A 16822-nucleotide genomic window follows, 5' to 3' on the forward strand; every position below is an offset into this window, starting at 1 on the left:
TGTGCAGTGTCGGCCACCATAGCCCTGCCAATAGAACTTTCCTAGCTGTGGTGTCGAGCCCCATGTGCCCTTCTGATGGGCCTTCATGTGCTTCCCGTAAAACACCTTGAATTTCTTCCTCCAGGACACATCGCCGTAGGACCTGGTCAAGTCCCATTTTATACAGAAGGCCATTAATGAGTTGAAACGTCTTACTCCTTAGTATGAGCTTCCTTCGCTCCCCTAGTGGCATCTCTCTAGGGAATTGTGATGTCGACAAATATTCCCCGATGCTTGTGTACCAGGCAAGAACGGCAATGCGAAATAAGTGGGCGTCCAAGAAGTCTTCATTTACTCCTTCCGCCGGTTCCCCTGACTTGATTCTAGATAGTTGGTCGGCTATCACATGGCTTTTCCCACGTCGTACAATAATGTTGAATGTAAACTCCTGCAGCAGTAGCAGCCATCGACTGATTCGCCCCTGAATAATTGGCTTATTCACCAGGTACATTAACCGCCTAGTGGTCCACATAGAATGTGAACGGCGTAGCCAATAAGTAATGTCTAAACTTCTGGACGGAGTACACCATCCCGAGGGCTTCCCTCTCTGTCGTACTATAGTTTTCAATAAGTAATGTCTAAACTTCTGGACGGAGTACACCATCCCGAGGGCTTCCCTCTCTGTCGTACTATAGTTTTTTTCCGCCTTTGACAGGAGTCTGCTCGTGAAGTATACCAGGTGATCTAGCCTGTGATTGCCAACCTATGCCAGTGTGGCCCCTATGGAAAAATTTGATGCATCGACGTGTACATGGAACTCTTTGTCCCAATTCGGATATGTCAGGATTGGCGCACCTACCAACCATGACTTCAGTTCTTGGAAGGCTTCTTCCTGAGCCGTCTCCCATGCGTACAGTTCACCTCTCCTCGTCAGCTTGTCCAGAGGGCAGGATACTTGAGCAAAATTTTTGATAAACCGCCTGTAATACCCTATGTGTCCTAGGAAGGATTTGACTCCCGTGACATCTGTCGGTGCCTCCATTTCCACTATCACCCGAACCTTGTCCGGGTCAATCTTGAGTCCAGCCTTACACACTGTGTCCTAACAACTTCCCTTGAGGCACCATTAATCTGCATTTTTTGAGATTGAGTGCTAGGCGGGCTCGCCTGCATCTCTCCATGCATTCGCAAAGTGCGGCCAGATGTGCATCCTGGTTATTGTAGATGGACCAGTCGTCAAGGAACGCTTTGAAGTTCTCTACTGACATCTTGTCAAATATGTGAAGGATTATCTGCTGGAATGTCGCAAGCACATTGCATAACCCGAACGGCATTCGGGTATACGCGTACACGCCATCTTCCACTACGAAGGTCGTTTTTAATTTGTCCTCTTTGGCAATGGATATCTGGTTATACCCAGAAAATCCATCCATAAATGAATAAATTTCATGACCAACCACTTCCTCCAAGATGCTATCCGTGAATGGTATTGGAAACGGGTCCTTTATGGTGACCGCATTAAGGCATCTGAAATCCACGCAGATTCGGATCTGGTCTGCCTCATTTTTAAGGGATATCACTATGGGTGACACCCACTCGTTGGTCTGCACTTTAAAAATAATCCTGGCTTCGAGCATACACTCAATTTCATCATTCACTCTTGCAGCATAGTTTTTATTCAATCTATACAGCCTCTTCCGTACAGGTACGGCCCCAAGTACGAGTGAAATTTGGTGTACGCACAGTTCTAGCGGCACCCCTTTGAGGTCCTTGTACATCCAGGCGAATACATCCTTGTATTCCATGAATATTTTAAACGCGGCGGCTTTCAGGACTGGATTCCAGTCATTGCCAACCAGGATGTTCCTTGACTCTGCTTCCGTGCCGAGTTTTGTAGGTTTTACGGACTCTTCATACCGGATTGGTTTCGTCATGTCAAACCTATGTGTTGGTGCCTCGTTGACAAGAGCATCCCCTTCCATGTATTCCCGGTACGCTGGCGGAAATTCATTTTCGTCCGGCTCCTCGTCAACCTGCAACATGTCGCACCCATACAGCAGCTCGTAGTCTTCCATTTGCCAGTGGAAAAGCCCATTAAGGGAATCGGTCTCATCTTCTGAACATCCTTAGATTCTGAGGACGCCTTCCTCATTCGGTTCCCTTCCGTATTTCCTTCGTCAACTCCGCCCTCACCGTCCAATTCCGATTCTGACACGAGTTCTTCACTCACGAGTTGTGTTTTCAGGTCGATAATAAATTTTCGCCCGGCTTTCTCCATGGACAGTGTGTTACGCTTCTAGTTGTGATTTGCTCTAGCCACCACTAACCACCCTCTGCAAAGAATGGCGTCGTATCCTTTCTTCGCGAGCGGAATCACCACGAAGTCCAGGACAAATGGTTGTGTCCCAATGGTCACTTGTTGTGCCATGAGCGTTCCAAGAGGTTTGATACCATGTTGATCCGCTCCCAGTAAGTTGAAGGTTGATGGTCACAGTGTCAACTTGCCAAGCTTCTTCCAAGTTTCTTCCGGAAGCACATTCACTCCCGACCCGCCGTCGACAATGGTGTCAGTCAAAATGGTGCCAAGTATTCCCATTTCTACCACTGTATAGTGTCAGGACCAATGGGTCTGTTGGTGTTCCGCAAGGAACATCCGTATTCTAGGTCACCCGACTTTGTGGAGTTACTTGCACCGTACGTAGGAGTGTCGTACATAATTGCGGCATCGTTTCTAGGAGGTCCTTCATCTTCACAGGTACTTCAATCTACAGCATTTGATTCAGGATATTTTCCTCAGCCTCAAAGCGGGAGGTACTTGCCGCTTCTTGAGTGTTCCCTTGTGCCAACATTTCCTTCGCCTCCAGTGCCCGCTGCTTCTCCGTGCGAGGGTCCGGGTATGTGGCCTTCTTTGCCTATGACCATGTGATTGCCAATACCCATTCCTCCGTCCTGTCAATGTTGAGCAAGTTCACTCCAAACTTTGGGCAAGTTCCATCATCGTGGTCTCCAGGCCCACACCATTTGCATAGTTTTTGTGGAGTTTCTTCTGAGGTGCATTCCCTAGCAAAGTGGCCCCATTGATTGCAGGCTCGGCACTGGATCGTTGGTCGTCCCTTCATATCATATTGGATCCGGCTCCTATTATTATTGTTATTATTGGTCTTCCCCCCTTGCCGGTTGTTCCAGTATCCGCCAGATGATGCATTATTGTTGGCAGTTTGCGAAGTTCCGGCGGTTGGCTACTCTTGCGTGAAGAGAACTTGTTGGCTCCTGGTTTTCATATTGTAGGGACATTCCTTTGTCAAATGTCTGGCAATCTGACAAATGTCGCAGAAAGCCTTCTTGGGGCAGGACCCCTTGGTGTGTCTATCACTCCTACAGTTCGTACACCACACGTCGTTTTCTTCAATCTTACTTGTACTCCCCTTCATGGCTTTGAATTCCTTCAGCATTCGTTCCATATCCTTTTGGAGCGCGTGCACCTTTTTCCTCAATTCGCCACCACTGCTGCTTTCCTTGGCAAAGTCTTCGTCATGGTCGGATGAGGATTTATTACTTTTCTTCTTTGACGTTTTGTGTTCGCTCTCGAGGTCCATCGCCCTATTATAGGCGTCGTCATATGACGTCGGGGGTACAATTTTCATCTTCTTCCGTAGGGAGGATTTCAACCCTTCAACGAACCATCGTTTCTTCAATCCATCTGCGGGTTGGCTTTCCATTTTACCCAACAATTCTTTCAACCTCCGGCTGTGTGCCCGTACTATCTCCTTGGTACCTTGTTTGGTACTGTATATCTCGGCTACGATTTCATTGTCATCACGAAGCAACCGAAACTCCTCCTTGAATTCCTTCTGTAGATTGGCCCATGTGGCCACTTTTTGCTTGTCAACAGCGAAGTACCAATCTATGGTAACTCCGCGTAACGTGGCTGGGAACTATTGTACCTAGTCATCCTGGTCCGTCACTTTGTTGGCGGACCAAATAGTTTCACATGTACGGCAGTGTCGTACGGGGTCTTCCTTGCCATCCCCTGTGAACTTTGGCAATTTCTATTTACTTGCCATCCCACCACTGGGTCTCGCTCCTCCGATGCCTTGTGTGCTTGCAAGTTCTTTAGTAGGTCTCTGGTAGTGTCGATCAAGTTTAGATTTCGCCTTGTTTGTTCCACCAACTCTTCGCGACTTCTTATCCTACGGTGGTATTCTGGCAAACTATAGAGTTCTCCTTCGGCACCCTCCGTGACTTCTTCTAGGTTCCCTTCGGGCCAACCCTACGACAGTGTAGAGAGTGTAATTCTCTTCGTCTGTCTCTGCCTCCGCAACCTCCGTGACACCTCCTAGGTTCCCTTCAAGCAACCCCTCGGTCGGTCGTCCGTCGGCAAGCTGCCTTAGCCAACACCTTCATTCTATCTGTTGTCTGAGATTCAACACTCTTTGTGCCACTTCCCATTCGTCACTTTGTATCGTTTTATTTTTGTCCTTATTTAGTATATTGGCCATAAATCACTTCCGTACACAGCAAGCACACACCATGTACACAAAACAAAAAAACCTTTTATTACTACATCCCTCGTACATAATGTATGTCACTGACATACTTATTACAATGGGGGTGTTCTTATTTAGTCTCTTTGACCGTCAGAGTTCATGTATTGCGCTCATCTTCTTGGCGCTCCCTAAATTCCCGTAGAATTTGTTGTCGTCGGTTCTCTCGATAGATGTCTTCCCTTCGGTTCTGGAGAGCCAAAAATCCTTGTGCCAAAAGGTTAGGCAGTTTGCTCATCAACTGATTCACAGCGGGGCTTACTCTGAGCGAACTCCACACAGCATCTTCTAGGACATCTTCGGCAGTGGCTTCCCTCCGTACGTGTGTTTCGATTGCCGCCTGTAGGATGCAAGAGAAATCCTTCGTGATTGTCTTTTCCCCCTCGAACAATTCTTCGGGTTCTCTGTCAGGGTCACTCGTTCCTTCTGGTAATGGTTGTCCCATTATCCGTGTGCCATGTAGTACGTCCTTTTCCCCGTTGCTCCCAAGTTTTTACTTAGGCAATAGCGCCAAATGTTTTCCCCATAGGGTGTCAGGTTAAGACATTGCATAAATGGCATAAGTACACAGAATATATGGAACTCACAAGTGTTCTATTGATTCATAATAAGGTAGTACATACAATGATTGCAATATGTTCCATTACAATAGCATGTCCAAAGACTGGAAATAGATACAATATAAAGGAGTCTGGTCAGTTACCCAATGCCAACTGCCAGCAACCAACGGGTTAACTGCTGATGCTAACACAATTTACCTTAATGCTTAATTACCCGACAACAAAGTTCAATTGCTTTACTATCATTGATTCACATTATCTTTGGTGTTAATGTGTGTGGGCAATTTAAAAATCATTCATACCTCCTTAGAAGATTGCATCAACTTTGCGTAGTTCTTCCTAATGGCGAAACAAAGTTTGATTTGGTTTCACTAAGTCATTGATAGTTTGTTGCATTGTTAGAGTTAAAATTAGATTCGTAAACCTTACTTCCTTTTTGCATTTTATTTCAAGGAGCATTCGTAGAAGTAGACAAAAGAGCTTAATTGCAAATCTTGAAGTCATCTAGAAGGAAAGAATTGAATGAGATCCTAGAACAACTATGTAAGTCCCTTTGTATGAACCAGCATCATCACATTTATAAACTGAGCCTATCCAAAATCCAAAGTCGATCATTCCCATTGTAAACCTTGGGGTCTTCTTGATTGATCATAACCTTTAGCATTCAAGATTTACTTGTTCAAGAGAGGGTAGGATACTCCGTATTCTATTTTGTGTTCGAGGTGCATAAAAAACACATCAACACTAGCCAGGCTAAAAAAATACTATAGAACAAAATACATAGAACTTTAAACATCATGAATCCTTCACATGCAAGTTCATGCAAGTTATTTTGCATAAAAATTCCTACATGATTCTTTGGAACAAAATGTGCCCACACAAAAAAGCCAACCTGTGATTTAACCTTGAAACCCTCACAAGTTTTTCCAAGAAAATAGGCTTCAAGTTATACTAGGAACAGCTCGCAGTTTTCACCCTTTGCTGCAATTAGTAAATTCAAGTGACCCCTTCCTCTATTATTACATTGTAAAAATTAATAGAACAGAATATTTTAATATTCTATTAAATAACTGGATTGATTGTTACAAAGAGTTTCATCTCCATATATAAGATTGGAGAAGAAACACCCAAATGGATAAAAATTACATGACTCACTAAAAAGTGAACTAAAAAAGTAAAAAGAAAAGACTTGGCACTAAGGTGGCTTTATTACAATTGTCAGCATTATCTTTTAATAATTTAATATTATTCTAATCCCCCCTTTGCTGCAACTAGTAAATTCAAGTGACCTCTTTCTCTGTTACCACATTGTAAAAATTAATAGAACAGAATATTTTAATATTCTATTAACTAACTGGATTGATTATTACAAAGAGTTTCATCTCCGTATATAAGATTGGAGAAGAAACACCCAAATGGATAAAAACTACATGACTCACTAAAAAGAGAACTAAAAAAGTAAAAAGAAAACACTTGGCACTAAGGTGGCTTTGTTACAATTGTAAGCATTATCTTTTAATAATTTAATATTATTCTAATCCCCCCCCCTTTGCAATGAAAACAAACTAAAAACACCTTGAACCATGAATATACCATTCTCCAAAGGCTTTTCTTTAAAAACAAACCATACACCAACTAGAACTCCATCAAGCTGCCTCGAATCTTCATAAATGTGTAGCTCCCAAGCTTAATTCCCGAGTTCTCAGATTACCACCTCCCTAAACTCCCAAATCACAGATCTCCTGGACCATTGGACAACAATCCATGCTGAGCTACATCGTAGGGCTCCATGGAATTGTCTCATAGCCCTCGTAAGGGTATGACTCCCAAGATCATAGACTCCGAATCTAACTAAGCAATCATCCATTTTGAGTTGTCCACACTGGCTTCCTACCTATCTTAAAAGTGAGAGCTTCTTAAAATACATGCAATTCATTTGGTATAGTAATTCTTTCTAGGCTCTCTTGGAAATGCATCTGGAGGATCTTCAACATGGCAATAAAGTTTGTCAACATTAGCTATAAGAAGTACTGCAGTACATTTTACTTCAAGATACCCATAGACAAAGTGCATTGCTGTCCAACCTTCTGAGTCTGCTCCATCTTTGTTGTACTGGTCATTTAGAGCAACTCCAGCAAAAAAATCATTTTGAAAAATATAAAAAAACTGAATATGTTTAAACCTTAGTACCTTCTTGCCAAACTTTTGAACAACTTTGGGACATTAGTCTGCATAAAAGCATCACACAACATCCACTGCAATCCATGAGCCTTTAGCAACATGCAATCCCTTCTTATAGATTCCCACAAGCTAACCAAATAGAAGAAATACTCAGAACTTTAAACATCATGAATCCTTCACATGGAATGACATACAAGCAACATGCAAGTTATTTTGCATGAAAATTCCTCATGATTCTTTGAACAAAATCTGCCCACACAAGGAAAGCCAACCCATGATTTAACACTAAAACTCTCGCAAATTTTTCCAAAAAATAGGCCAAGAATTATACCAGGAACAACTCGCGATTTTCACCCTTTGATGCAACTAGTAAGTTCATGTAACCCCCTACTCTGATACCATATTGTAAAAATTAATAAAACAAAATATTTAATATTCTATTAAAGAACTTGATTGATTATTACAAAGAGTTTCATCTCCTTATATAGAGATTGTAGAAGAAACAACCCAAACGAATAAGCATTACATGACTCTGTTAAAAAGCGATCTAAAAAAATAGAAAGAAAACACTTGCCGCTTTATTACAACTGTAAGCCTTATCTTTTGATAATTTAATATTATTCTAATACACGAGTTAAAAGCCAACATCGATAAGCATGATAAGGTGTTTCAAGAAAGGCTAAAGGTAATCTACTGGTGAGGGAGTATGCTCATCTTCTAAATCTCTTTTCTAGAAGTCAACCACCCATATTAGGCCTTACCACCACCCATATTTGCAAAGCAATGAAATTGATCATATAGTGTGCAAGAAGTGCTTCAGGCAGCTATCACTTAACCTATGCCAAATGCCTCTTTTGTTCATTGAATTATCATTGGTCATGATCTACAAGAAATGCACTTCTTGGCACATGTCCGAATTATTAAGAGCTCAAAAAAAGTCAACACAAAAGATAAGTTGCATGTCCCCGTTATTGATGATTTGTTGGATAAATTGCATGGAGCTATGTTTTTCATCAAGTTGAATCTTCAATCCACGACATTTTTAATTTTTTAAAATTTAAATCCATTCTATGGAGTCCATTTTTTTATACAAAAGCAAGAATGTACAGGAGGCCATCACTGGTCAGAAGCAAGGAATAAATTGTTATCAAACACACAACCATTGAAATGAAAGTTGGGAACCTGTTGCATGGAAAGCAAACTTGTGTTCTCATCTTGTTGATGGTCAAAGGTTTATTTGAATTCCAAAAAAGAGCCTTTCTCTAGATGTAGTTTAAGCCAACTTTAAGCTACTAAAGCGTGGGAGGCTGCCCACAAGTATCAAGAAGAGATCTTAATCCTATGCTTTCTAGAGGAAATATATTGAACCATTGAAACTCAATTTTTTGTTAAACTATGTCCTAAATGTATTATGTTTTAGACTGACATTTCATGAGCTATGTTTATAGTTCTAGTGGATATATTTAAATGCTTATGTTTTTTAAATATCAGCATCTTTTAGTTGTGTCAAATTATTTTAGGTACCTTTTATTCATTTGAATTTTGAAACTTCAAATATTGATTTTTATATATTATTCTAAAAGCCATCACCCTGCTGTTCCCAAAGTCAGAAAAAAATTCCCATGCCCAAAACCTGTCCCCTTGTCAAACTCAGAGAAGCTTTGGATGATCCATTAGCCAAAACTTTTTAAGTAATCGTAGCTTCAGCAGTTGAATGCTATTTAGGTTTTCACTTTTAAAGGGATTTTTAACCCCATGGAGTATTTACTATTTAACACACAGGTCATCCTTCCATGACCTATTTTCTCTGACCTTGAGCAAATTAGTAATAATGACAAGGTAAAGGGATAACAAAGAATGCAAGCATCTCTATATGATGTTCATACAAAAAGGAAAGAAAGACATTAACACATCAATGGAAGGAATTTCAACCCAAATGTTGTTTTGGATTTGCAAACCTTTTAGAGCATGCATTGTTTCGTTTTTTCTTTCTATATTTTTCCTGTAAAACTTGCTTCCTACATAATGCACAACAAATGCTACAGATAAAATTGGCATGGCGAAAAATGCACCTGAGAGTGGTTACAAGATCCGCTGAAGATAATCCAAAAAGTTCGGTCATGCTTTTTGGAATGACAAGGTAAAGGGATAACAAAGAATGCAAGCATCTCTATATGATGTTCATACAAAAGGGAAAGAAAGACATTAACACATCAATGGAAGGAATTTCAACCCAAATGTTGTTTTGGATTTGCAATCCTTTTAGAGCATGCATTGTTTCGTTTTTTCTTTCTATATTTTTCCTGTAAAACTTGCTTCCTACATAATGCACAACAAATGCTACAGATAAAATTGGCATGGCGAAAAATGCACCTGAGAGTGGTTACAAGATCCGCTGAAGATAATCCAGAAGGTTCGGTCATGCTTTTTGGAATGACAAGGTAAAGGGATAACAAAGAATGCAAGCATCTCTATATGATGTTCGTACAAAAGGGAAAGAAAGACATTAACACATCAATGGAAGGAATTTCAACCCAAATGTTGTTTTGGATTTGCAATCCTTTTAGAGCATGCATTGTTTCGTTTTTTCTTTCTATATTTTTCCTGTAAAACTTGCTTCCTACATAATGCACAACAAATGCTACAGATAAAATTGGCATGGCAAAAAATGCACCTGAGAGTGGTTACAAGATCCGCTGAAGATAATCCAGAAGGTTCGGTCATGCTTTTTGGAAAGATAATAACTGGAATATTATTTTCCCTTGCGTAATCAGAGGCTCGACAACCTGCAACACTGATATATAAAAATCAATCCAGTATGAAAAACCATAGTAGCAAAAATCATTTGGGGAAAAAATCAGCAAACCAAAAGTATATGATTTTTTGAAAAAATTGGCAAAAAATCAGATTTAAAAAAAACATACAAAATTGTAGAAAAGAGACAAAAACTATTTTTTTAAATAACTTAAGGGCATTTCCATAGCATAGAGATATAAAGAGCAAATAAAATAGAGTTTAACCCATGTATTGTAGAAAATATTTTTTTGTTGTTTATATTCATATTGTTGATTACATAGGCAAATATTCAGTTAACTTTTTAAGAGGGCAAATAATGTATGGTATGTTGATGGATTAAATTATAATCTGCTTAGTGTTCTTCCCTGGCGTTAGTCAGCTATTCAGTGGGAAAGTACTTTCATCAATGTCCTTATTTGTCTAGGAAGGAAATCAAAAATAGAAAGGTATAGAAAAGTAGCCAATTGTGCGCCAATAGTTATTTTGTGAATTTTAATGCTCAAGGATGTGAAATAGGAAAGTCTAAATCAGGAAAATTAATTGCTGAAGGAAAACAAACTGATAATAATGTTTATGATTTAAGAGAAGTAAAAGGTAGAAGTTGTTTGATAAGTCAAGTTGATGAAAGTTGGCTATGGCACAGACGACTTGGACATGTAAACTTTGATGATCTTGTGAAAATCAGTTCCATGAATTTAGTGAGACATATGCCCAAGATTGTTAAACCTAAGAATATCATTTGTAAAGAATGTCAACAAGGTAAACAAACTAGAATCAGTTTTAAGCCTATATATTATTCAAGTTTGCAAACTCTTGAATTAATCCATACTGATCTTTGTGGTCCAACAAGGACTAAAGGTTTGAAAACTGAAAGGTTTTTTATGTTATTTGAAGATGATTTTTCTCGTATGCCTTAAATCAGAAGCTTTTGATAGGTTTAAGATTTTTAGGGCAATGGTAGAAAAAGAAAGTGATTTTCAAATTAAATGTCTCAGATCAGATAAGGGTGGAGAATTTCTTTCTAACGAGTTTGTGGCTTATTGTGAAGAGCATGGCATAAAGAGACAATATTCCATAGCCAGAACACCACAACGGAATGGTGTGGTGGAAATACGAAACATAACTGTTAAAGAAATGGCACGAACTTTGTTGGATGAAGCAAAAATTTCTGACAGGTTTTGGGTGGAAGCAGTACATACAGCGGTCTACACTAAGAGTTCAGTTGAGGCCACATAGCAAGAAGACTCCATATGAATTGTGGTATGGTAAGTCTGCTTCGGTAAAGTATTTTAAAGTCTTTGGCAGGAAATGCTTTATTAAAAAAGAAGATGATGGTTTAGGTAGTTTTGATTCATGGTGTGATGAAGGATTGTTATTGGGTTATTCTACGCACAATAAAGCTTATAAACACTATAACAATAGATTGAACAAAATAGTTGAATGTGTTAATGTTAAAATTGATGAAAACATTCAAAGTGACAACTATGAAGAATCTATTGTTGAATCCAATACTGTTGTAGAGGTTGATTTTAATAGTACTTCACATGATTTTGGTGCAACTAATCCTACAAATACTTCTGATAATGATGTTGAATCTAATTCAGAAACTGCCAGTGATATTACTTTTGAAAATGTTGGTGAAAAGAAACCTTCTAAGTTTGTTAGAAGAAATCATCCCGAACAACAAATTGTAGGGCATAAAGATGATGGAATTCAAACAAGAAAAAAGGTTGTTAATTATAATGAAGAAGCATATCTATCTTTATTGTCTGAAATGGAGCCTAAGTCCTATAAGGAAGTTGGATTAATGCAATGAAAGAAGAATTAGCTCAAATTGAGAAAAATAACACCTGGGAATTGGTTCCTAGACCTAACAAAATTGTCATTGGTGCAAAATGGGTTTTTAGAAATAAATTGAATGAAAATGGTAAAATTGTTAGAAATAAGGCTAGATTAGTTTGTAAGGGTTATGCCCAAATTCAAGGGGTTGATTTTGATGAGACATTTGCTCCTGTAGCCAGATTAGAAGCAATCCATATGTTTTTGACATTTTCAGTTTATAAGAACTTCAGAGTTTGGCAGATGGATGTTAAATCGGCTTTTCTAAATGGATTTTTGGAAGGAGAGGTTTATATGGAACATCCAAAAGGTTTTGTATATGCAGGTAAAGAAGATTGTGTGCGGGCTTAAAAAGGCTTTGTATAGTCTTAAACAAGCCCCTAGGGCTTGGTATTCCAGGCTTGATCAACATCTTCTACAGCAAGGTTTTCACAGAGGTAATGCAGGAAGTAATTTGTACTTCAAATCCATTGGAGATCAAGTATTTGTTGTGGTTGTATACGTTGATGATATTATTTTTGGTGGGAATGATGAAGTTTGTAAGGATTTTGCTAATCAAATGCAAATTGCTTTCAAAATGTCTATGATTGGAGAATTGTCATATTTCCTTGGATTGTAAGTGTCACAATTGGATGTAGCAATATTTTTGTCACAAACTAAATATACCAGGGAGATGCTTAAGAAGTTTCAGATGGAGGACTGCAAGCCAGTCAGTACACCAATGATTACAGGTTGTAAATTGAGTAAGCATGATGATTCACCAACAACGGATCAAACAGAATACAAGTCACTGATAGGTAGTCTATTATATCTCACAGCATCAAGACCTAATATTACGCAATTTGTTTGTATGGTTGCTCGTTTTCAAGCTGCTCCTAAGGTTTCTCAACTTAATGCAGTTAAAAGAATATTCAGGTATCTCAAAGGTACTATTGATTATGGTTTGTGGTATCCTATAACTGATTATTTTACATTGACAACATATATAGTTGCCAATTGGGCAGGTTGTGTCGACGATAGACGCAACACCAATAGTGGTGCATTTTTGGGGGGAAACCGGTTGGTTGCATGGTTGAGCAAGAACCAAGACTCTGTCACTTTGTCTACAGCGCTGCCTCTTGTTGTACACAACTCTTGTGGATGAAGCAAACCCTCACAGATTTGAAGGTGGTATTTGATTGTCCCGTTTCTATCGTTTGTGATAACTCTAGTGCTATCAACATTTCCAAAAATCCCGTTCTTCATTCACACACTAAGCATATCCTATCAAATATCATTTTTTGAAAGAACAGGTTGCTGATCATGAGGTTTGTCTTGAGTATGTTAATACTAAAAAGCAGTTGGCTGAAATCTTTACAAAGCCTCTTCCTACAGCTACTTTTGAAGCACTTCATCAACATCTTGGTGTGGTGGCTTTGCCACACTAATTTTGGTCTCATTAGTGCACCTTCATAGGGGGAGTTAATTTCACGATTTTCATTTTTGCCCCCACCCTTTGTCATTGATGTCAAAGGGGGAGAATAGCTTTATGCTTCAGGTGTTTTTGCTTCACGTTTATTTTGCTTCAGAATAGTGTTTTTGGCTTGAAATTACAGATGCTTCATTCCGATTTCAGATTGATTGTGGCAGACTGTGGTGGATTCAACTTCAGGTGTGACAGATTGTGGTGGTTTCCAATTCAGATTTTGTGACTTGACACTTGCAGATTTAACAATGATTACAGTGCTTTGTTCCGTTCAGTGATTTGTTTCAGTTGCAGATTTGATATATTGTATTGCAGATTGTTCATTCAGTTTTACAAACTTGATTTGTCTATCTAAGAGGTTGAAGTACTTCATGTGGTTGACTTTGTTGACATCCACGACAAAGGGGGAGATTGTTAGCCTCAAATTTGTCATTGATGTCCACAGCGTTCATCTCTGTTATTGCATTCTTTGCTGCTCATTCTCTGTCACAAGGAAAAATGTTCAGCGTTCTTTTTCATTAGATGATAGTGTCAGTCACAAGAATATCAGGAAATAATAATGATTTTACCTTGGATCTGAATGCATTTATCTCTGCAACATACTGTAAATTGGTGCGATAGAAACTCAAGCTTGTATTCGATTTTTATTATCTCTTCTTCTTATTATTTTCTATATGGTGTTCTGAGTTGATTTTGGTATTTAAAGATGGTATGTTGGTTGTCATTTAGTTACAACTGCTTATTCAATCGAAATATAACTATTTGTTTTTTAACACAAAATTAAAACATACGATATATGCTTTTGGCAGAAGAATAAACAAAGAATGGTTTTTGGTTTCAAACCGTCTTTGACAGTTACAACTTCCTAACTGAGTTAGTTGAAAGGCGCCTCCATCGACAAGCAAGGATTATATAATATGTTTTTGTTTGTCTTCGGAGAGAATTTTTTAACAGAAGAAGACATCTTTCAAAAGGCGCTAAAGAAGTTAATACATTTCATGTGAAGGAAGGGTTATGTTTCTTTCAAGAAAATCTTTGAGTCTTCCATAATGTCTCTGCTTCTATATCGTAGTGCTGATAGAACAGACATTTGATTAAAAGACGGAGGGTTTTTGTTACAAATGCCAACAAACAGGAGTATGGTGTGATCTCAATTTGCACTGATCGAAGGCTCATCTAATCTCAGCAGAAGAGGTAAAATTGCTATGCTTTCAAGTTAATTGGTACAATCTTTAAAGCAATTTTATGGAAGCTTTTGTATATTTCTGAACTGTTCTTGGTTACAAATACAAACTGTTGAGTGTTTACAACAGCAGTATTCAAAGGTTTCGAAATTCTGGTTTCTATACTGATTATCACAGGGGTTTTCATAGTTACAGATTGGAAACATCTTAAATGATATTTTAAGACTGCAGTATATTGTGGATGTAAAGATTCAGATCAGAAAATCTGATACTTATGTTAAACTTCATAATTGATTTTTTCAGAATACTGAATTGGTGTTCAGTTTGACAAAGTTGTAAATTGTAGAGAGTTAGTGCTCTCAGAGGGGATGGAAGATTCCTTGGGTTGTTGCCCTTAAAGGTTGTAATGCTTTTCAATTGTGAGGCCGGATTAGGACAGTACATCCTAGCGGCATTTCCTCACCGTGGTTTTCCCACATTGGGTTTCCACATAAAAACTTGTGTGTTGTGCTCTTGCTGGTGTATCTTTTTGGTTTCTGCTGTTGCATCCTTCAAATCTTTCATTTTTCAAATTAAAGCTTGGCAAAAACTTTAAGTTGTTAAAAAGGATTAAAGTTTTGTTTGTATTACTGATTCATCCATCCCCCCTTCCCCCCCCTCACCTCTCAGTAGTACTTCTGTGTTCTACAATTAATAGTATCTTATGCATATGCCATTACAAGATCCCATTCTCCCCAACATCCCCATGAAAATGGCAGGAATGTTAAGTAATGCAATAACACAAAATAATGCTCACAGGCAAAAAAAATCAAAGTAATACTCCTAGAACACAAAAATATACATGCACCCTACATGAATTCTAGCAAAAGATATTAGTTGAAATATGGATAGCCTCGTTACTATAAAATACTCAAGTTGTTAAACAATACAGCTTAAACTGGAAAACTAAAAAAGCAAAATATCTGAATTTATCAGCTAGATTAGAAACTGAAAAATTACATTACACATAATCAATGAACTTGTCAGATTTCAAAGTCCTATAGAAAGTGAAGCATTTATCTTCAAGTATATTGTTTACAATGACATCACAATCAAATTTAAATGTCTCTCCGTAGAGAAAGAATGGATTCCTCTCATCCTTTCTTTAAAAGCAAAACAATGTTATGACTGCTCTTCCTTCAAATTTTAGCATTTCACTTTTTTCATTTCATTGAGAACAAACCATCAAGAAAGAATAAATGGAAAATATAATCAACTCATCATATTCTTATCTTCTCAAATGGTTACAGCAGTGTTACCCCCTATTTTTGCACTCGTTGATTTTTCTTGCATTCGTATATTTGTGCCGAGATAATGTGTGTTTAATTCAGCAGAATTAATTCTCCTAAGTTGTCATCTTTCTGCTTTAAGTCCGTCTCGGCCAATGTGTCTCTATGTCTAAGTGTTCGCGTCTTTGAGCCTTTTTGTTTGAACCTGGAGTTTAGTTCATCGGTTCATCGGTTCATTGAGTCTTTGTGTATATTATGTCTTAGTTGCGGCAAGTCTAACTTGTGCAGAAAAGTCCGTGCGGAGAATGAACTTGAACCTTTGAACCTTCATTGGTTCAAGAGTTCAATGGTTTAGCAGTTCAACATTCAAAATGGAAACATCGTAAAAGCAGGAGGCCAAAGGAAGGAAATGAACAGCATGGAGGAGGATATTCCGGGAATCTCGACAATTTATTTTAAGGAATTCTCACTTAAGGAAGTAATCATTTTCTTGATAAGAGATCGCACAAAGTATTTTGTAATAAAAGCATGTGTCAGAAGTGTCACTTCAGCAGTAACTCAGCACGAATGAATGAGATGTGGTAATCATGAAACCAAGTTTTAAGTCATTTATATCGACCTCAAAAATATTTGTATCTTCATGGAGAAGCTAAATTAGCTTCCTCTAACCCCAATAACAGAGCTTCATACTCTGTTGTATTATTAGTGTTCTTGAACTCCAATTTAAAAGCAAAAGAAAAATTTTCATTGTTAGGAGAAATCAAAACGACTCTTGCACCTGAACCAACTGACGAGTAACTACCATCAAATTCCATGACCCAGAGATTATCAGAGCAATCAGGTTCAAGTACTAGGATTTTTCCCTGGTCGTCAAAGAAAATCATGCAATTACCGAAATCACACTCCTGATACAACATTTGAGACTTAGGATCATCAGAAGGAAACACGGTAAATTTTGCCTAAGTTTCAAGTTGCAACACCACCTTTTGTTTTCCTACTGGAATAG

The 16822-nt window shown here is 38.4% G+C and overlaps 1 protein-coding gene across 3 annotated transcripts in view; it reads right to left on the reverse strand.

Annotated features, from left to right (window-relative positions):
• The window catches only part of LOC131035490 (phosphoribosylglycinamide formyltransferase, chloroplastic), a 160837-nt gene that overhangs the window by 112085 nt on the left and 31930 nt on the right, over positions 1-16822 (reverse strand). For 2 of the 3 annotated variants that reach the window (XR_009103963.2, XM_057967199.2), the window contains exon 3: positions 9939-10058. Coding sequence is in view for 2 of the 3 variants with exons in the window: in XM_057967199.2 (XP_057823182.2) it covers positions 9939-10058 (120 nt within the window). In the remaining variant the exon portion in view is untranslated. The remainder of the gene's footprint in view (positions 1-9938; positions 10059-16822) is intronic. The other variant, XM_057967200.2, reaches the window with a different exon arrangement.

Source organism: Cryptomeria japonica, chromosome 10 (assembly GCF_030272615.1).
Source record: "Cryptomeria japonica chromosome 10, Sugi_1.0, whole genome shotgun sequence".
In the NCBI taxonomy this organism is placed as follows: Eukaryota; Viridiplantae; Streptophyta; class Pinopsida; order Cupressales; family Cupressaceae; genus Cryptomeria; species Cryptomeria japonica.